This window comes from Eschrichtius robustus, chromosome 3 (genome assembly GCF_028021215.1).
Source record: "Eschrichtius robustus isolate mEscRob2 chromosome 3, mEscRob2.pri, whole genome shotgun sequence".
NCBI lineage: Eukaryota > Metazoa > Chordata > Mammalia > Artiodactyla > Eschrichtiidae > Eschrichtius > Eschrichtius robustus.
In genome coordinates this window covers 106029377-106052353 of record NC_090826.1, presented here as the reverse complement: position 1 = coordinate 106052353, position 22977 = coordinate 106029377, and the positions used below count along the sequence as shown (strand labels likewise).

The window sequence follows — 22977 nt, the reverse complement described above, 5'->3', positions numbered from 1 at the left end:
AGTAATTTTAACATTCAAGTCTTATTACTTAAGAAATACATTTCATAAGGCCATATATATATGCCATATATATGGATCTGGGCAAAGTAAGTTGAAAATCTTCTGGGAAGGATTCACCATTCTAGATGCCATTAAGAACATTTGTGATCCATGGGAAGATGTCAAAATATCAATATTAACAGAAGTTTGAAAGAAGTTGATTCCAACCTTTATGGATGACTTTGAGAAGTTCAAGACTTCAGTGAAGGAAGTAACTGTATATGTGGTGAAAATAGCACGAGAACTAGAATTAGAAGTGGAGCCTGAAGATGTGACTGAATTGTTGCAATTTCATGATAAAACTTACATGGATGAGGAGTTGCTTCTTATGGATGAGCAAAGAAAGTAGTTTCTTAACATGGAATCTACTCTTGGAGATGATGCTGTGAAGATTGTTGAAATGACAACAAAAGATTCAGAATATTACATAAACTTAGCTGACAAAGCAGTGGCAGAGTTTAAGACAATTGATTGCAATTTTGAAAGAAGATTTACTGTGGGTAAAATACTATCAAGCAGCATTACATGCTACAGAGAAATGATTGATGAAAGGAAGAGTCAATCAGTGTGGCAAAATTCATTCTTTCTTATTTTAAGAAATTGCCACAGCAGCCCCAAGCCTTCAGCAGCCACTACCCTGATCAGTCAACTGCCATCGGTATTGAGGCAAGACCCTCCACCAGCAAAAAGATTAGGACTTGCTAAATGCTCAGATGCTGGTTAGCATGTTTTAGCCATAAAGTATTTTCTAATTAGGTTTGTACATAATACAAATAATACAATTGCATACTTAATAGACTATAGTGTAGTGTAAACATAACTTTTATATGCACTGGGAAACAAAAAAATTCTGTGACTTGCTTTATTGTGATATTTGCTTTATTGTGGTGGTCTGGAACCGAACCCACAATATCTTCAAGGTATGCCTGTATATGTTCTATGCTTCCATCCTACTAATAAATGTTCTTAGGATCTTACTTTTCACCCCAATTTGCTTATCAAGGTAATGTTTTTGAAGACAACCCCCTCAAAAATGAATTATAGTACCTGCTATTATACAATCTTTTCACACCTCTACATATGCGTAAGTTATTCAGAAAATATAGAAAATGGAAGCTAACATATATTGTGTATCTTCTATGTGTCAAGCACTGTCCTAGAGATTTTAATATATTGAGTTTGGTCCAGCAAACACGTTTTGAGCACCACCCAAGTGCCAAGTGCCCAAGATAGAGATTAAGTCACATCCCTGTTCTTGAGAGTGGCATCCTGGCCCACGAACAAATAATTTCCATACAATGAGGGAAATGCTATTACAAAGGAGGGGCTGGTTTAGGGCAGGGTTCACGGAGGAGATAAAGCCTGGGATGAATGTACTGAAGGATGAAGAAGAGAGCTAATCATGTACAGACTTTTCAATTTAAAATTCTGTGACATAACTTCCATTGTGCTTCTTAAGCAAATCACCTGAGGCTTTGTAGCTGGCAGAGCTTGTCACATATATAGACAATAGATTGCCCAGGAAATGTGGAGAAGGGGAGATTCCTCTATACCACCTGTCTCCTACATTGGGGCTGAGTGGGTTATCATAAAATCTATTGTCGCCAAGATAAGTGTTTCTCCAGACTGTCTGTAATCAACACCTCCTCGGTGACTCATTTCCTCTCTCCCACTGATAGGATTTGTTCCAGTATCTTGGGATATTACAGGGCTTGCTTGCAACAGTACTCATGGTCAATATCTCCGTCAAATATAATACGACAATGTCCAAGCCTGTAAAAATTTGCACCCTAACGGGGGCAAGGAGGAACTCTTCAAAAGTTTCTTAAAATAATGAGGGGTTTATGCTGTTTTCTCAGGATTTAGGATTGGAAAATATTTCAAGACTCTCCTTCTCATTATATAATCACTTCAGATTTTTCCACATCCCTCTACCAGACTTTATTTTTCACATTCTCTTAAAGCACCTTTTTAAAAAATCTCTTTCTCTGATCATTCCATTAGGTACTCCCCACTCCCCTGCCCCTGCCTGATTGAGGTTCTTTTTTCATGCCAGTCTAACAGTACTAAAATGTTTAGCTGTCAAAAAGTAATCGACTTTTTTTTTTTGAATTTCCGAATTTTATTTTATTTATTTTTTTATACATCAGGTTCTTATTAGTTATCAATTTTATACATATTAGTATATATATGTCAGTCCCAATCTCCCAAATCATCACACCACCACCTCCCCTGCCACTTTCCCCCCTTGGTGTCCATACATTTGTTCTCTACATTTGTGTCTCTATTTCTGCCCTGCAAACTGGTTCATCTGTACCATTTTTGTAGGTTCCACATATATGCGTTGATATACGATACTTGTTTTTCTCTTTCTGGCTTACTCCACTCTGTACGACAGCCTCTAGATCCATTCATGTCTATACAAATGACCCAATTTCGTTCCTTTTTATGGATGAGTAATATTCCTTTATATATATGTACCACATCTTCTTTATCCATTCATCTGTCAATAGGCATTTAGGTTGCTTCCATGACCTGGCTGTTGTAAATAGTGCTGCAATGAACATTAGGGTGCAAGTGTCTTTTTGAATTATGGTTTTCTCTGGGTATATGCCCAGTGGTGGGATTGCTGGGTCATATGGTAATTCTACTTTTAGTTTCTTAAGGAACCTCCAGACTGTTCTCCATAGTGGTTGTATCAATTTACATTCCCACCAACAGTGCAAGAGGGATCCCTTTTCTGCACACCCTCTCTAGCATTTGTTGTTTGTAGATTTTCTGATGATGCCCATTCTAACTGGTGTGAGGTGATACCTCATTGTAGTTTTGATTTGCATTTCTCTAACAATTAGTGATGTTGAGCAGCTTTTCATGTGCTTCTTGGCCATCTGCATGCCTTCTTTGGCGAAATGTCTATTTAGGTCTTCTGCCCATTTTTGGATCGGGTTGTTTGTTTTTTAAATATTGAGCAGCATGAGCTATTTATATATTTTGGAGATTAATCCTTTGTCCGTTGATTCGTTTGCAAATATTTTCTCCCATTCTGAGGGTTGTCTTTTTGTCTTGTTTATGGTTTCGCTTGCTGTGCAAAAGCTTTTAAGTTTCATTAGGTCCCATTTGTTTATTTTTGTTTTTATTTCCATTACTCAAGGATGTGGATCAAAAAAGATCTTGCTGTGATTTATGTCAAAGAGTGTTCTTCCTATGTTTTCCTCTAAGAGTTTTATAGTGTCCAGTCTTACATGTAGGTCTCTAATCCATTTTGACTTTATTTTTGTGTATGGTGTTAGGGAGTGTTCTAATTTCATTCTTTTACATGTAGCTGTCCGGTTTTCCCAGCACCACTTATTGAAGAGACTGTCTTTTCTCCATTGTATATTCTTGCCTCCTTTATCAAAGATAAGGTGACCATAGGTGCATGGGTTTATCTCTGGGCTTTCTATCCTGTTCCATTGATCTATATTTCTGTTTTTGTGCCAGTACCATACTGTCTTGATTACTGTAGCTTTGTAGTATAGTCTGAAGGCCAGGAGCCTGATTCCTCCAGCTCCGTTTTTCTTTCTCAAGATTGCTTTGGCTATTCAGGGTCTTTTGTGTCTCCATACAAATTTTAAGATTTTTGTTCTAGTTCCGTAAAAAATGCCATTGGTAATTTGATAGGGATTGCACTGAATCTGTAGATTGCTTTGGGTAGTACAGTCATTTTCAAAATGTTGATTCTTCCAATCCAAGAACATGTAAATCTCTCCATCTGTTTGTATCATCTTTAATTTCTTTCATCAGTGTCTTATAGTTTTCTGCATACAGGCCTTTTGTCTCCCCAGGTAGGTTTATTCCTAGGTATTTTATTCTTTTTGTTGCAATGGTAAATGGGAGTGTTTCCTTAATTTCCCGTTCAGATTTTTCAACAATAGTATATAGGAATACAGGAGATTTCTCTGCATTAATTTTATATCCTGTTACTTTACCAAATTCATTGATTAGCTCTAGTAGTTTTCTGGTGACATCTTTAGGATTCTCTATGTATACTATCATGTCATCTGCAAACAGTGACAGTTTTACTTCTACTTTTCCATTTTGTATTCCTTTTATTTCTTTTTCTTCTCTGATTGCCATGGCTAGGACTTTCAAAACTATGCTGATAATAGTGACAAGACTGGACATCCTTGTCTTGTTCCCCATCTTAGAGGAAATGCTTTCAGTTTTTCACCATTGAGAATGATGTTTGCTGTGGGTCTGTCATATATGACCTTTATTATGTTGAGGTAGTTTCCCTCTATGCCCACTTTCTGGAGAGTTTTTATGGTAAATGGGTGTTGAATTTTGTCAGAAGCTTTTTATGTATCTATTGAGATGATCATATGGTTTTTATTCTTCAATTTTGTCAATATGGTGTATCACATTGATTGATTTGTATATATTGAAGAATCCTTGCATCCCTGGGATAAATCCCACTTGATTATGGTGTATGATCCTTTTAGTGTGTTGTTGGATTCTGTTTGCTAGTATTTTGTTGAGGATTTTCGCATCTATATTCATCAGTGATATTGGTCTGTAATTTTCTTTTTTTGTAGTGTCTTTGTCTGGTTTTGGTATCAGGGTGATGGTGGCCTCATAGAATGAGTTTGGGAGTGTTCCTTCCTCTGCAATTTTTTGGAAGAGTTTGAGAAGGACGGGTGTTAGCTCTTCTCGAAATGTTTGATAGAATTTACCTGTGAAGCCATCTGGTCCTGGACTTTTGTTTGTTGGAAGATTTTTATTAATTAATTTATTTATTTTTGGCTGTGTTGGGTCTTCGTTTCCGTGCCAGGGCTTTCTCTAGTTGCGGCGAGCGGGGGCCACTCCTCATCGCGGTGCGCGGACCTCTCACCATCGTGGCCTCTCTTGTTGCGGAGCACAGGCTCCAGATGCGCAGGCTCAGTAATTGTGGCTCATGGGCCCAGCTGCTCCACGGCATGTGGGATCCTCCCAGACCAGGGCTCGAACCCGTGTCCCCTGCGTTGGCAGGCAGACTCTCAACCACTGCACCACCAGGGAAGCCCTGTTTGTTGGAAGATTTTTAATCACAGTTTCAACTTAAGTGCTTGTGATTGGTCTGTTCATATTTTCTGTTTCTTCCTGGTTCAGTCTTGGAAGGTTATACCTTTCTAAGAATTTGTCCATTTCTTCCAGGTTGTGCATTTTATTGGCATAGAGTTGCTTGTAGGAGTCGCTTAGGATGCTTTGTATTTCTGCGGTGTCTGTTGTAACTTCTCCTTTTTCATTTCTAATTTTATTGATTTGAGTCCTCTCCCTCTTTTTCTTGATGAGTCTGGCTAATGGTTTATCAATTTTGTTTATCTTCTCAATGAACCAGCTTTTAGTTTTATTGACCTTTGCTATTGTTTTCTTTGTTTCTATTTCATTTATTACTGTCTGATCTTTATAATTTCTTTCCTTCTACTAACTTTGGGTTTTGTTTGTCCTTCTTTCTCTAGTTATTTAGGTGTAAATTTAGATTGTTTATTTGAGATTTTTCTTGTTTCTTCAGGTAGGCTTGTATTGCTATAAACTTCACTCTTAGAACTGCTTTTGCTGCATCCCATAGGTTTTGGATCATCGTGTTTTTGTTGTAATATGTCTCTAGGTCTTTTTTGATTTCCTCTTTGATTTCTTCAGTGATCTCTTGGTTATTTAGTAACGTATTGTTTAGCCTCCATGTGTTTGTGTTCTTTACATTTTTTTCCCTGTAATTGATTTCTAAACTCATAGTGTTGTGGTCAGAAACGGTGCTTGATATGATTTCAATTTTCTTAAATTTACTGAGGCTTGATTTGTGACCCAAGATGTGATCTATCCTAGAGAGTGTTCCATGTTCACTTGAGAAGAAAGTGTAATCTGCTGTTTTTGGAAGGAATGTCCTATAAATACCAACTAAATCTAGCTGGTCTGTTGTGTCATTTAAAGCTTGTGTTTCCTTATTAATTTTCTGTTTGGATGATCTGTCCGTTGGTGTAAGTGAGGTGTTAAAGTCCCCCACTATTATTGTGTTACTGTTGATTTCCTCTTTTAGAGCTGTTAGCAGTTGCCTTATGTATTGAGGTGCTCCTATGTTGGGTGCATATATATTTATAATTGTTATATCTTCTTCTTGGATTGATCCCTTGGTCATTATGTAGTGTCCTTTCTTGTCTCTTGTAACATTCTTTATTTTAAAGTCTATTTTATCAAGTATGAGTATTCCTATTCCAGCTTTCTTTTGATTTCCATTTGCACAGAATATCTCTTTCCATCCCCTCACTTTCGGTCTGTATGTGTCCCTAAGTCTGAAGTGGGTCTCTTGTAGACAGCGTATATATGGGTCTTGTTTTTGTATCCATTCAGTGAGCCTGCGTCTTTTGGTTGGAGCATTTAATCCATTCACGTTTAAGGCAATTATCAATATGTATGTTCCTATTACCATTTTCTTCATTGTTATGGGTTTGTTTTTGTAGGTCCTTTTCTTCTCTTGTGTTGTAGAGCTGGTGTGGTGGTGCTGAATTCTCTTAGCTTTGGCTTGTCTGTAAAGCTTTTGATTTCTCCATCAATCTGAATGAGATCCTTTCTGGGTAGAGTAATCTTGGTTGTAGGTTCTTCGCTTTCATCACTTTAAATATATCATGCCACTCCCTTCTGGCTTGTAGAGTTTCTGCTGAGAAATCAGCTGATAACATTATGGGAGTTCCCTTGCATGGTATTTGTCATTTTTCCCCTATTGCTTTCAATACTTTTTCTTTGCCTTTAGTTTTTGTCAATTTGATTACTATGTGTCTCAGCGTGTTTCTCCTTGGGTTCATCCTGCCTGGGACTCTCTGTGCTTCCTGGACTTGGGTGGCTATTTCCTTTCCCATGTTAGGGAATTTTTTGACTATAATCTCTTCAAATATTTTCTTGGGTCCTTTCTCTCTCTCTTCTCCTTCTGGGACCCCTATAATGTGAATGTTGTTGTGTTTAATGTTGTCCCAGAGGTCTCTTAGGATGTCTTCATTTCTTTCCATTCTTTTTTCTTTATTCTGTCCCATGGCAGTGAATTCTACCATTCTGTCTTCCAGGTCACTTATCCATTCTTCTTCTTTTTTTTTTTTTAATTTTAGAATTTTATTTATTTATTTATACAGCAGGTTCTTATTAGTTATCCATTTTACACATATTAGTGTATATATGTCAATCCCAATCTCCCAATTCATCACACCATCACCACCCCACCCCTGCCACTTTCCCCCCGTGGTGTCCATACATTTGTTCTCTATATCTGTGTCTCCATTCTTATGCCTCAGTTATTCTGCTATTGATTCTTTCTGCTGTATTTTTCATTTCAGTTATTGTATTGTTCATCTCTGTTTGTTTGTTCTTTAATTCTTCTAGGTGTTTGTTCTTTAATTCTTCCAGGTCTTTGTTAAACATTTCTTGCATATTCTCGATCTTTGCCTCCATTCTATTTCTGAGGTCCTGGATCATCCTCACTAACATTATTCTGAATTTTTTTTCTGGAAGGTTGCCTATCTCTGCTGCATTTAGTTGTTTTTTCTGGGGTTTTCTCTTGTTCCTTCATCTGGTACATAGCCCTCTGCCTTTTCATCTTGTCTATCTTTCTGTGAATGTGGTTTTTGTTCCCCAGACTGCAATATTGTAGTTCTTCTTGCTTCTGCTGTCTGCCCTCTCACAAAGTAACTGGCTTTTTCAAAAAACTTCTAGTAGTCACCAAGGGTAAAGTATGAAACTCCTTACTAGTTAAAATGGATAGTAGGTGAGTTCCTGTCATACTAAAGCTGGAGACAATTTTTGCTTGACCTCAAATGATGAAGCAGTGAAAAGCTCTACTATCTGACTCAAAATGGAGTTCATTGGTCATTTGAAGAAGAAGGCAAAGGATTACTGAAATCCAAGGTTCAATCAGGGTAACTGGCATCAGAAAACATCCTGCAGATATGACGAAGATTTCTTACTGAAGTGTAACCTAGGTGTCAGCTTAGTGATCTAATTAAATTTGACTCAAATCCAAGTTCTATAGCTTTCCTCCGAAACTTCTCACATTTCCTTCAAGTTCTCAGGACTTACTTCTACAAAGTTGCTCTCCGTTTCTAAGCTCCCTCAAAAATAAGAACAAATTCTCTTTTGTTTCATATCAATCTGCTTCTATAAGAAATCCACTCCCCTCCTCTTGGTCTTTCCTGTCCAGTGTGGTAGCCACTAACCACATGTAGCTGCTTAAATTTAAATTTGACAAAAATTAAATAAAATTAAAAATTCAACTCTTCATTTTCACTAGCCATATTCCAAGTGCTCAGTGGCCATATGTGGTTAGTGGCTACCACATTGATAGCACAATTTAGGACATATCAATTATCACAGAAAATCTTATGGGGCATTTGTACTAGTGTGTCATGAATTGATGTGTGCTTACTGAATATTTGTGGATATATGTCAAGAGGTCATATTTCTACTTTCCATCAGAAAATTCACTTTGATCTAAACATTTTTAACCACCATTCTCTTTTCAGCAATGTACCATCCGTCTATAGAGATATTTCAGTGTACATGTTTCCACTTGGAGGAGTTTCTTAGGAAGCAAAGTAGAATCATCACATAGATGACAATAAGATGTTTTCAAGTGGGTTTAGAGCATGAATTTTTCCAAGAGAAGAAGTAAAACATTTCTCCCTGAAAAAGTGGTGAATGTCAAAAAGCAACAAAAAACAAGCAACAAAAAAGTTAAGTGAAGCTTTTGTCTGGGAAAAAGAAAGATATGAGTGAGCTTGCTTGTTCTCTAGAAGAAAACATCTAAGAAGAAAAGGGGCAGGTTTGGAAGCAACTACTCTTTCTTAGGTCACTGGTCAGATTAGCACTAAAACCTCCTGAGCATAAGGTTATAGAGATGAGGTAGGCATGATCCCAGACCTGAAGTAGCTAAAAGATTTATTAGGAATCAGGCAGAAGACAGAATTTAAATACAGGTATGTGCTCTTCAATAAGTGGTGCTGGAAAAACTGGACAGCTACATGTAAAAGAATGAAATTAGAACAGTCCCTAACACCATACACAAAAATAAACTCAAAATGGATTAAAGACCTAAATGTAAGGCCAGACACTATAAAACTCTTAGAGGAAAACATAGGCAGAACACTCTATGACATAAATCACAGCAAGATTCTTTTTGACCTACCTCCTAGAGAAATGGAAATAAAAACAAAAATAAACAAATGGGACCTAATGAAACTTAAAAGCTTTTGCACAGCAAAGGAAACCATAAACAAGATGAAAAGACAACCCTCAGAATGGAAGAAAATACTTGCAAATGAAGCAACTGGCAAAGGATTAATCTCCAAAATATACAAGCAGCTCATGCAGCTCAATATCAAAAAAACAAACAACCCAATCTAAAAATGGGCAGAAGACCTAAATAGACATTTCTCCAAAGATGATATACAGATTGCCAACAAACACATGAAAGGATGCTCAACATCACTAATCATTAGAGAAATGCAAATCAAAACTACAATGAGGCATCACCTCACACCAGTCAGAATGGCCATCACCAAGAAATCTATAAACAATAAATTCTGGAGAGGGTGTGGAGAAAACGGAACCCTCTTGCACTCTTGGTGGGAATGTAAATTGATACAGCCACTGTGGAGAACAGTATAGAGGTTCCTTAAAAAACTAAAAATAGAACTACCATACGACCCAGCAATCCCACCACTGGGCATATGCCCAGAGAAAACCATAATTCAAAAAGAGTCATGTACCACAATGTTCATTGCAGCTCTATTTACAATAGCCAGGACATGGAAGCAACCTGAGTGTCCATCGACAGATGAATGGATAAAGAAGATGTGGCACATATATACAATGGAATATTACTCAGCCATAAAAAGAAATGAAATTGAGTTATTTGTAGTGAGGTGGATGGACCTAGAGTCTGTCATACAGAGTGAAGTAAGTCAGAAAGAGAAAAACAAATACTGTATGCTAACACATATAAATGGAATCTTTAAAAAAAAATGGTTCTGAAGAACCTAGGGGCAGGACAGGAATAAAGATGCAGATGTAGAGAATGGACTTGAGGACACGGGGAGTGGGAAGGGTAAGCTGGGACGAAGTGAGAGAGTGGCATTGACATATATATACTACCAAATGTAAAATAGATAACTAGTGGGAAGCAGCCGCATAGCACAGGGAGATCAGTTCGGTGTTTTGTGACCACCTAGCAGGGTGGGATAAGGAGGGTGGGAGGGAGACGCAAGAGGGAGGACATATGGTGATATATGTATATGTATAGCTGATTCACTTTGTTATAAAGCAGAAACACACCATTGTACAGCAATTAAACTCCAATAAAGATGTTTTTAAAAAAAGAGATAAATATGTAGTATGAATAAACTGTTTATCATAGTGCCTGACAGCAAGAAAGCACTTTGTACATGGAAGCTGGTGATAGTGGTAGCAGAAGTACCAACAGTGGCATTGTTACTGACCAGGGTTCTTGGTCTCCTTAATCAATAGAAATTCATCAGAGGCCAGACAAGAAATTCAGGCAAGGCTTTATTGGGGCCCCTGCTGCAGCAGGCGGGAGCAAGAACAAACAACAGGTTTCCTTGCTTGCTCGTTCCCTGAGTGGGGGCGAGCTTGTTCCTTATATGGGGTGAGGGTAGGGGTGTGTCCAGGGGTTGGGCCAGAGGGGTGGCTTAGGTGTTTTGCTCACCCTTTAGGTGGTGGTGTGCGCAGGGGGCATGTGCAGTACCTGCTTTTGCCCCTGACCCCCTGCTTTTGCTCCAGGCTCTTCAAAAGTGGCAGTTGGGTTTTTTGGTCTCTGTATCTTTTGTCCAGTATTTGCACCAGCTGAGCATGCACGCAGTTATTTTTAGTCCCATACAGCTTTTTTGTGTTTTGTTGCTTGAGGAGAGGTGTGTCCAGGTGCAAGCATTGCAGCACTGCAGCAAAGGGTCCCAGATCCCAGCCTGCCTCATCATAAAGGCGTTCTTTTTATTTAACATCAAATGATGTTTGTATTTCTAAAGGTAGTAGAAGATGAGGTATTTAAGCACATGAGTGTCTATGTCGTTTGTTCCTAGTACATTTGATGTACCCCTTTGTTACCAAACCCAGGTTCGGTTGCTTCTTGCTCAAGAACCAATAATTCGAGAGGCAAGTGTCAGTAGAAAGGAAAGGTGCTTTAATCAGAAAAGCCAGCAATCTAGGGAGAAGGTGGACTTGTGTCCAGAGACCAACTCCGAAGATTCTGCTCAGCCATGACGGTTTTTAAAGGAGAAAAAGGAGGAAGAATCTCAATGAATCATCGACGCAGAAAGTTGGATTCTGCATCATTCCCCGTTGCTTGCAGACTGGCTGGCTCTTCAGATGTTATCTTGCCTGCATGATCAGCCTGCAGGATTGCTAAGGGGGCTGTTGAGAATAGAGAGCTCGTCATTTTTTGACTGCTTAATTCTTCATTCTTACTTCTTTTTATCTAGGAAAAGAATCAGCAAGTTAGACAAGGCATGGTGTGCATTCAAGAGAGCATAAGTCAGGAGTTAGGTTAAATTGCCTAGTGAGCTCATTCCTATAGTTAAGTTCTTTTAAGGTTAGAGGGGAACAGAAATGGGCAAACAGGAAAGGGGCAAAGGAGCTGCTTTCACCTTGAAACCTTGCCTGCTGTGCCTCAGCTGGGTTAGCCATTGTCCACCATTCACAGGTACAAAGCATAGCACAAGCAAAGGATCTATGTCAATAATGAGCGTCATGTTCCAAGATGGAGCTGAGGCTGCTGCACCGGAAGCTGTGTCTCAATAGGACCATAAGACCAGGTTGTGAGCACCTTCAAATGTCAAACTGAGTGGAGAGCTTATCTGAAAGCAACAGGAAGCCCCTGGAGATTTATAGGCAAGGAATGAAGTAGAACAGAAGAGTGGGGCAAGCAAGTGACAACAGTGTCATCTCAGTAGGGAGAGAGGAAATGCTCTGTGACCACAAAAAAGTCTGTGAACATGCGCTGGGGGTGGAAAGACCCCTGCACCCACCAAGAGCATTGGAGTGCCGCCACACTGGCACAAAGTCCAAATTTCCTAGCTTGGCATCCCCTTCATCCTCTGGGCCCTCTGTGTTTCCAGACATCTCCGCTTCTTCAGAAACCTCAGTTTCAGTGATGCGGCCCGTTCACCAACCCACTAGCCAGAGGAGCTTGTGCCTTTCTTGATCACAGCTTCCCTGGCTTCTGGGCCCTGACTGTCTCCTTCTCTCCTACAGTGCTTGCCTGACAGGTGCCCTACAGTTAAGGCAAACTTAAGTGCTTGCTTTGCTGCCACCATTCCTCTGCTCACCCACCCCCTTCGCCTAAAATGGCCCCTCCCCTTGCTACTGACTTTCAGCCCCCCTATTCTCAAGTTCCAGCCAAGTTGCCATCTAACCTGTCCTGCGTCCCCCTAGCCAAAACACCACTCCCTCCTTGTAATGCCTAAAACTACCAATTTATGCCCCTCACCCACTCTTGTGAGGTCTTGAATTATAGCTGTTTGATCTTGCTACCAGTGTGGGGATTCTGCTATAGTTGCTGAGGATGTCTGTTCCAATTATGTATTCCATAACTGGGGAGATTACCACAGGATGGGCTTGGGGACCCACTGGGTCCACTGTGAAGTAGTCCTGAGCTAAAACACCATTGATCACCCGACCTCCATAAACCCCTTCTCTGACTGGCAGACCACAGTGATGTCTGGGGTCTCCTGGAATCAGTGTCAGTTCAGAGCCAGTGTCCAGTAATCCTCAAAGAGCTGATTACCTCCTTTCCCCCAATGCACAGTTACTCTGGTAAAAGCCCACAGTCCCCTTTGGAGAAGGCTACGAGAAAGATGAACAGTATAAAGATTTGGCAGCAGGGAGGGATCCTTCCTCCAGGGCAATTAGCCTTCCCTCCATTCAAGGCGAGCCAGGTCTTAAACTGGCTCAAGTGTAGGAATTGCTTCTCTTTGCCATCATAACTTGTAATTGCCTTTTGTTTGTGCTCAGCCATCATCCTGAGACCTAGCTGTGCTACTGGATGGTTTTACTACAAATCCTGTTGCTAGGGATACTTCCAGAAGCTGAGGAACTGGTCTGATGCTGAGGTAAGAAATCTGGCCCATGCTTGGAGAGGCTTCTCTAAAGCAAGGGGCCACCCAAGGCTCCAGGTATCATTCAACTCAGAGCCAAGGGTCCTTCCTTGGCATCCTGAGAAGTAACCTGGCTGGTGAAATGGAGAGTAGAGGGTTATGTGCTCAACTCCTTTCATCGTGTAAGCATTGATGGAGCGTGTGCTATAGGCCCAGACCCTGGACGGGCTGCAAAGACATGAGGATGAACAAGGAACAGCCTGCCCTCAAGGAGTTCACTGTCAGGGAGAAAGACAGAAATACATAAATCCAAAGACGATGAGATGAGGAACTTACAGAAAGAACAACTGAATTGCCGTACAAGATTTACCAGCAAGAGAGCCGTGTGTAGACAGCCTCAGAGCCACCTGACGGAGAGTGAAGCATTCCAGACAAATGCAAGGCCTCACTGTCTCCATAACCCAACAAATGTATTGGTTTTATTTCACTGAGGCTTTTCTAAGAGATACCCACATAGCCAGTCAGAATAAGTTACCTCAGAGTGCTGGGAGTCAGTGCTGCTGTGTCACTGAATTGTGGTTGTTAAACTGAAGTGACTGACCGAGGAGCTACGTGGGGAAATGGGGTGTGATCTGGGCCCAGAATGGCCTCAGAATCCCTGTAAATCAATAACTCAGAATGAGGAAGCACCTATCACGTGATAGCTACTGAGAATGCAAAGGTCTTTTCTGGCCTTAAAAAGTGCAGAACTGACGCAAGATTGTGACATTTAAACAAAAAATTGCCATGCGGTATGAGCATAAGTGACTTTCCCAAGATTACACCGAGAATAACCAGCAGAGCAAACCCAGGGAAGGTGGCCCCAATGCAATGCTTTCCTAAGCAGATGTGAATGATAGCAAAAAAGATAAAAAGAGCCAAACATAGAAAGGGCCGCCCGGATTCTGTCCACTGAAAGAAGAAAAAGCTCATGGACAACAGTGGACTTCTCCTCAGTTCTTGGGAAGCAACTTGGAGAAATCCTGGACAGATGTTCGTACTGCCTGTCCCTGGAGAGTCCAACACTAATTCTACCAAAACAAAGAGGAAGATATCTGGGGGCTTTGGAATAATATAGACCTGAGTTTAAAGCACGCTCTGCCATGCATTAGTTGCAGCTATACCTCGCTTTACCAGTTTTCTTCTGTAAAATGGGGATAACACTTTTATCCCATGGGGTTGTTGGGAGGATTCATGAAAAGAACTTGCAAAAAGCCTGTGGCACACGGTGGATGCTCAATTCAGGTTTTCAAGGCAAAAACGATCCACATGATTGATACCAAGCCTTAGCAGAGTTAACCACTCCTGAACCAGAGTGCAGAGAAGGTGCCGGAAAGGACCAGAGAAATTGACACCACGGCCGCTGTGCTCCTTGGTTCCTAGCTGGCATCTTAGTTCACAAGACTCCTGGAGGTGATGGAGGTGGCAGTTAAAATGACAGGAAGACCTGATATTGGGCCGATGAGGCAGTGCTCTGAGTTCTAGCTGTATGAACTGACAGGAAAGGGAAACATCATTTAAACAGGGATGGAGCCTGTTGCCTCTTCTGTCCCAGGAATCTTTTGTAACTGGTACACTCACTACACATTGACTGGTAATCCAGCTTCCGTGTGTCACAAATTTAAAAGTCAAATGAAATTACAGGTATATGGAAGGACCTAGAGTCTGTCATACAGAGTGAAGTAAGTCAGAAGGAGAAAAACAAATACCGTATACTAACACATATATATGGAATCTTAAAAAAAACAAAAGAAAGGTTCTGAAGAACCTAGGAGCAGGACAGGAAGAAAGACGCAGACGTAAAGAGTAGACTTGAGGACACGGGGAGGGGGAAGGGTAAGCTGGGACGAAGTGAGAGAGTGGCATTGATATATATACACTACCAAATGTAAAATAGATAGCTAGTGGGAAACAGCCACATAGCACAGGGAGATCAGCTCGGTGCTTTGTGACCACCTAGAAGGGTGGGGTAGGGAGGGTGGGAAGGAGATGCAAGAGGGAGGAGATATGGTGATATATGTATATGTATAGCTGATTCACTTTGTTATACAGCAGAAACTAACACAACACTGTAAAGCAATTATACTCCAATAAATATGTTAAAAAATGAAATAAAAAAAAGAAATTACGGGTATAAAAACATTCTGGTATTATCAAGTGGTTGGTAAATTATCATTAAGCAGTCACCACATCTAGTCCTGAGCAAGTTCAAAGGCAAACCTGAGAGTAGCAACCACAGCCAAAACCATGTTTTTATTAAATTAGTTTTATTATGTAGGCAAATCCTGTAACACAACCCCAAAAGAGCATAAAGTATATATCTTTGTCTAGCTATAAAATGTACATATATAAGATGATTTCTTTATTTGGGCAGTAAGTGTCTTGTTAGAGAACAGCACATTTTACAATCAGTGGTTTCTTAGGTTTGTTGAAGTGCAGTACTATAATACATAATTATAAAAATTCTATCCTCGTAACAACTCCCTTGTGTAGTCCTAATTATTTCCTCCATTTACAGATAAGGAAGAGAGGTGAAGTGACTTGCCAAGGTCACATACACTAAAGACAGGCAAGACCAGGACCCCAGGCACTTCCACTGGCCCTAAATCTCGTGCCCTTGCCTGGAGCTGCCTCCCCCTCTGAGGCCTGACACCTGTGACAGTTGTGTTTTCTCCCAAGGTGACAGGAAGTCTTCTGTGGGGCTTAGATCCCAAGGGGAGGCAGGGACTGTGTGTGCCCATGCTGCCTGGTGCTCTAGGGCTCTGAGGTGAGGGCCGTGCTTTTCTTTTTTTTCTAATTTTTATTGAAATATAGTTGATTTACAATGTTGTGTTAGTTTCAGGTGTACAGCAAAGTGATTCAGTTATACATATATATACATATATATATTCTTTTTTAGATTCTTTTTTCTCATAAGTTATTACAAGATATTGAGCTCCATGTGCTATACAGTAGGTCCTTGTTGGTTATCTATTTTACATATAGTAGTGTGTATATATTAATCCCAAGCTCCTAATTTATCCCTCCCCCCCCCCCTTTCCCCTTTGGTAACCATAAGTTTGTTTTCTAACTCTGTGAGTCTATTTCTGTTTTGTAAATAAGTTCATTTGTATCATTTTTTAGATTCCACATACAAGTGATATCATATTTGTCTTTCTCTGTCTGACTTACTTCGGTTAGTATGATAATCTCTAGGTCCACCCATGTTGCTGCAAATGGCACTATTTCATTCTTTTTTACGGCGGAGTAATATTCCTTTGTGTATACGTACCACATCTTCTTTATCCATTCCTCTGTCAATGGATATTTAGGTTGTGGGCTGTGCTTTTAAACCTCACATCTCCTCCTTGCCCTCAGCTCGAGTGTCAGTCATATGGAAACGGAGCCCACCTGGCATCTATCCTGAATTTAAAGGAAGCCAGCACCATAGCAATGTACATAGGTGGCTGTCAAAGAAACAAGCCCGTATGGATCTGCCTGCATGACCTGCAGAAGGTAACCTCAGACTTGGCCCACAAATGGCCCCTTGGGAAAGCCAGATAGATAGCCCCTCTCTGGGAAGCAGCCCCAGGCCTACTGACAAGGGCACACACAACAGATCTTCTTCAGTCACCTGCCTCCGATTGATAGAGACCAAAGCTCCAAGGTTAGGGAGGAAACAATTTCCTCCACTTACAGATCTATCTAATTAAAGTTCTCCCACATCTTTGAACACAAAATGACCAGCTCTTCAGAGCCTTTAAAAAGAAGTTTGTGTAAGTATATATGGGTGTATACAAATAAACACACACACACACAGACCCGTTATGAGACCAAGCTTAGTTAAACCCCCATTAGATCTTGAGTTAAAGTTGGAAACTTTCAGCTAAGCTTTTTGCTAGATGCTATCATGTTTTTTATGTTATCCTAAACTTTCTTCACTGGTCCCTCATTTTACCCGCCTCAATACCTCATAGAAAGAAATGACATGTGAGGTTGCTGAGGTCTCTGTGTGGGATCTGCAGTTTACAGATTCTTTGTGGAGCTTCTATGTTAACCCCAAAAAACACAAAGAATACAAGGAGAAAAACCCCAGACTTTCTGTTTCTTGATAAACTTTGCCATAGATGTTACATATATTTTATACAATGAATTTTACATTTTTATATATTCACATTGCTATCAATCAGAACTCTCTCATTCAGAGATAGGATAAATACATCAATTTCTACCAGATATTTTTTTGTGATTTAGTTTTTATACCTTCATGACTGAGGCTAATAAACAGTCTAACAAATTGTGCAATGTCTCTAGTTATCAAAGAAATGCAAATTAGAATAACAATATAATTTGAGTTATCAGATTATTAGACTTTTGCTTTGTCTTAATGAATAATATTTTTAAGGATAAGGAGAAATTCCCCAGTAAATGAGGATGCAGATTCCTACAACTGAACTGTTTTTGGAAAGCAGTTTGGCAATAAATATCAATATCCTCAAAATATTCATGCCCTTTGGCCATTAATTATACTTCTGGGATTCTAGCTTTAAAGAATAATTTTAAGTACAGAAACAGCTTTGGAAATAAAGTGGTTCATAGCAGTATTCTTTGCAATAATTGTAAATTGGAAACAACATAAACATCAGTCAATAGGAGAATTAGTAAGGTAAATTATGGTGCATTCTTTTTTTTTTTTTTTAATTTATTTATTTATTTTTGGCTGTGTTGGGTCTTCGTTTCTGTGCGAGGGCTTTCTCTAGTCGTGGCAAGCGGGGGCCACTCTTCATCGCGGTGCGCGGGCCCCTCACCGTCGCGGCCTCTCTTGTTGCGGAGCACAGGCTCCAGACGCGCAGGCTCAGTAATTGTGGCTCACGGGCCTAGTTGCTCCGCGGCATGTGGGATCTTCCCAGACCAGGGCTCGAACCCGTGTCCCCTTCATTGGCAGGCAGATTCTCAACCACTGCGCCACCAGGGAAGCCCTATGGTGCATTCTTACCATTAAAAAATGTTTGGAATGCAAGACGCTACAAAATTGAATATATATTTTAAAGGCCACCACATTTTTCAGTACATAAAAATATGGTGATAGACAAAAATGGTTTCACCAAAAGTAAATACGGTAAAATATTAGTAATGTTTTCCTCCTAGAGATTAAACGGAGTGACTTTCTTATTTTCCCGTCTTTACACATTTCTGTGCTTTCCCAGTTTTTACAATGAGAACCATGTTTTAAATGGGTCTGGGCTGTGAGCAGGTGGGCAGGCTGATGTGTACATGTCTCCCGTCTCCTGTCATTTGCAGGGGCAGCAGTGGAAGTGGCTCGATGGGGCCATGTATATATACAGAACTATGTCTGGCAAGTCCGTGGGTAGGAACAAGTACTATGCTGAGATGAACGCCAAGAACAGTAAGTTCTATTGCATCTCTTGCCAAATCGCAGCTCCTTCCCTTTCCCATTAAGAGCAAAGATGCACATTGACTCCTCTTTGCTCCATTTCACGCCAGCAACTCTTTTTTTCTACAAGGCAATGGTCTTGTCGCAGACATTATTTACCGACCATTTTACAATCTTTGCCATATCACTGTACCAGCGGTTCAGTTATCAATATTTTCTTTAAATCCACTCACTTTTTTCTTTCCGTTTTTTTGATTTTTAATAACTCATTTTTAAATTGAAGTATAGTTGATTTACAGTGCTGTGTTAATTACTCCTGTGCAGCAAAGTAATTACATTCACTTTTTTTCTTAAATATGTTTATCTTAAAATTCTGTTACATACCATGAGGGGGAAATATGTCACATTTGGGGAAAACCAGGCTACAGGGAGCAAATATATGTGACTCCTTTCTGGCTTCTTTATAGTTAGGGTTCCCCATGAGCCCTGGAAACCTCGCCTTTGCCTGGGTTATTTCCTCATTTGTTTCTCTGAGGATGCAGTGCCCAGAACCTCAGCTGCAGGCTGCACACAATCACTGCAGCCTCATTTCTCTTGCCTGCCTTCATTCTTTGCTTTTTTAAGTCTTTGCTTTTTTAATGCTAATAAGCTAGGGTTTTCAGCCTTGGTACAAATGACATTTGGGGGTGGGTAATGCTTTGTGTTGGGGCCTGTCCTCTGCATTGTAGGTTGAGCATACCCTAGTCACTCACCAGCAGATGCCCGTAGCATCCACACAGACACAGGTTGTTACAACAAAAAGTGTCTTCAGACTTTGCTAAATGTCCCCTAGGGGGACAAAATCACTCCTATTTGAGAACCACAGGTAAAAAGTGATATGAAAAGAAAAAAGAATGTCAAGTATAAAAAGCACACTTGATATGAAACAGAACATCCCAGTGGGTTTAAAAAGTCATCATAGTGTCACTAAGACTCCCCCACTAGCCAGGGGGTGGGTCAGGGACACAGCCCGGACTGAGGACTCAGGTACCGGGGCTCAGGTGGAAAGGGACGTGGAACAGGGTTTACTGTTGTCTGAGGAATAAAGCTTATATGCACAAAAGAGTGAGAAAACTTTCTGACAGCAAAGGATGAATGATGGCCATGTGGAGACAAACTCTGAAGCAAGCTCTAGGCAAACCCTCAGAGGTAAGTGGGTCATATCACAGACCAAGGAAGGACTTTCCACAGTCTTGCAGAGACTACAGCTGCTGCTGTTAAAGGAATAATTCATCTCAGATGGAAGGAACACACCAAGACCAATAGGTAGAAGCTACCAAAATGTGGATTTCTATCCAAACTAAGGAAAAATATTTTGAACAATCGGCACTGTCCAAAAACATAATGGGCTACCCCAGGAAGTAGTGAGAAACCCATCACTAGAGTTAACCAAGCAAAAGTGGACATTGTAGTTGTTGTTGTGGTTGCCGCATTAAAAGTGTTAAAAGAGGCTCACAGCACATGAGAGTCAACTGAGGAACATTTTAAAAATATGAATTCCAGGGATTGCTTCAGACCGACAACATGAGAATCTCTAGGGCTGGATGCCGGACCAAGCTTCAGGGAAGCAATGGACCAGATGCCTCCCAAAGTCCCTCCCATGACCCTAAGATTTCACTCGGACAAAGTTCTCAAACAAAAATCTTTCCCCTGTCAGTCCGTGTTTACATCAGCAAATTTCCCAACGACAAAGTTTCCTGTGTGGGGCTCAGAAGCCAGACGTCCACCTGAGAATGCCAGGCCATTGGACACTACCCTTCCCATTCACTCAGCCCAGCTCTCCACTCTCAGAATACAGGCTCTCAAGGCAGAAAAGTGCAAGGAATGAAGCAACGATTAGAAACTGGTGAAGGTAGAATAAAAGGACATTCCTTCAGCCTCGTCAATGTCACTTTATATTTGTATAACAGATTTAGCCTCACCAACTCAGTGGCTAAATTGTTTTTTTAAGATTCACAAGGTTTTTTTAGGCCTCACACTCACATCCTGTGTGTGTGCCTGTCTGTGTGACTGGCCTTGTTCCTTTTTTCTATCTATTTAGAAAGACCCTGACCCTCTGGAAAACTGTATTTCATGGTGCCTCCTGACTTATCACCTTGAGATACTGAATAATGATAACTAGGGTTCTATAACTGAAAAATAAATTTCATATGCAATATAGTTTAGGTCAAAACCCTGGGCTCTGCATTCTGAATGCCTGGGGTTAGGAGTCCAGCTCCTTCTCTCAGCTGTGTGACCTTGACCAGATTTTTTACTTCTCTGTGCCTCAGATGCCACTCTGTAACGGGGAAAAAATACTACTACTAATCATCGTAATATATGTCAAGTGCTTATCACGGTGCAGGCTTGGCTCGTGGCTCTCGTGGCCTGGAGGGGAGAGTGCACCCCTGCACTTGCCCCTCTGGTGTTGAGGAATGGAGGATGAGAGTGAAAAGAGATACCTCCCTAAATTAGTGCCCACAGGGGAGCTTGCTAACCCTTGGTTGTTTGATGCCTCGTGCCACGTTCTCTTTGTCCCGCACCATGACAGTGCCCAGAATGCTTGCATCTCCATCTCATTTACACTCTGCGGCCCCGCTCTGGGGCCCATGGCTGCAGGAGTGAGAAGGACCCATCCTCTATACCTCCCGAGAGCCAGGCACATGAGGGGGCGTGCCTCACCCCACCTTGCCTGGCTGTGCCTCCATATGCCCTCTCTCTCAGGGCTCTTATCCCATCGACCTAGCACACACTGGTACTGGCGTCAGGGCCAGACCTGCAAGTCAGAGCCAGGCAGACATCCAGCTGGGGAACAATGCATCACTCTACGGCAGACACCCCAGCAGGACAAGTGATTCTGCGGAGCTTGGTTTCTGGAAGGGAAATAATTGGACCTCTCTTCAAAAATACTTCAGTCCTTCAAAAGTCCTTCCTCTCAGTCCTTCTTTATAAATGAGTGGCCGGATGGGACACGGCTGGCTTCAGCAGCTTCCAATTCTTTGAACTTCGGATGGGCTCTTTGTAGCTCCTCAGCTGTGGACGTCAGGAAAGATCACCGTCTGTTCCTTACAGCATCCTGTTTCAGACACGAAAGAGCCTCTCGTTTTCAGTTGGTTTATGTCAAGCCCTGCCTTCCCTCAAAAGCAGTGCTGGTGTGGAGTGTCTGCAATTGTGTGTGACGTATAAATTATTTTTCTTTCCATTAGCAACGTTAGTACCTCTTTTAGTCAGGATTCTCCAGAGAAATGGAAGAAATAGAAGGAAGAGAGAGAGAGAGAGATTGATTTATCTTAAGGAATTGGTTCATGCGATTATGGGGCTGGCAAATCTGAGGTGCACAGAGCAGGTCAGCAGGCTGGACGTCCCTGTGAGTTGATGCTGCAGTCTTGAGGCTGACGGTAGTCTGAAGGCAGAATTCCTCCCTCTTCCGTGGACCCCAGTCTCTTCTCTTAAGGCCTTCACTGATTGGCTGATTACTACATGATGGAGGGTAATCCGCTTTACACAAAGTCTGCTGATTTAAATGCTCATCACATCTAAAAAGAAAAATACCTTCACAGCAAAATGTAGACTGGTGTTTGACCAAACAGCTGGACACCACATGTTAGCCAAGCTGACCGGTAAAATTATGTACCTTATCCATGGGTGCAAGCAAAACACCCCGAGGAGGGCTTCCCTAGTGGCGCAGTGGTTGAGAATCTGCCTGCCAATGCAGGCGACACGGGTTCGAGCCCTGGTCTGGGAGGATCCCGCATGCCGCGGAGCAACTGGGCCCGTGAGCCACAATTGCTGAGCCTGCGCGTCTGGAGCCTGTGCTCCGCAACAAGAGAGGCCGCGATAGTGAGAAGCCCGCGCACCGCGATGTAGAGTTGCCCCCGCTCGCCGCAACTAGAGAAAGCCCTCGCACAGAAACGAAGACCCAACTCAGCCATAAATAAATAAATAAATAAATAAATAAATAAATAAATAAATAAATAAAAAATAAGATTAAAAAAAAACCGGTGTTGGCCTGTCCTGGAGGCCAAAAAAAACAAAAAAACAAAAAAAAACACCCCGAGGACACTGATAGGCTCAATACACAATCAAACAGATTTAAAGGTCCATTTATTTTCTTACAGATTTTTTAACTTGGAACAGCAAAGAATGCAGCAAGCTCCAACACTTCCTACGCAAGTACCGACCATAGAGCAAGAATCAAGATCCTGCCAACCCTTGCTCAAGCCCCTTTCCTCTTCCTTCTCTGCCGTGCTGGCGATCTGATCATTGTCTCGGAGAGTATACATAGCAGCTAAGGCTGATGAGGCCCTTACTGCACTGACATTTTTAAGCTCAGGGGCAGGGACGTCCACGTTGGTATGACAGTGTCTTCTAGCTCTAAATGTTCACCCCACAACCCCTTTCCGT

The 22977-nt window shown here is 41.3% G+C and overlaps 1 protein-coding gene across 1 annotated transcript; it reads left to right on the top strand.

The window, feature by feature from the left end:
* Positions 1–211: 211 nt before the first annotated feature.
* REG4 (regenerating family member 4) lies at positions 212–22759 on the top strand. The gene is given in 7 exon segments (XM_068537569.1): positions 212–310; positions 637–697; positions 12754–12861; positions 13060–13157; positions 16539–16676; positions 18462–18567; positions 22692–22759. Coding segments are annotated over 7 exon segments (678 nt in total).
* The last annotated feature ends 218 nt before the right edge of the window (positions 22760–22977 follow it).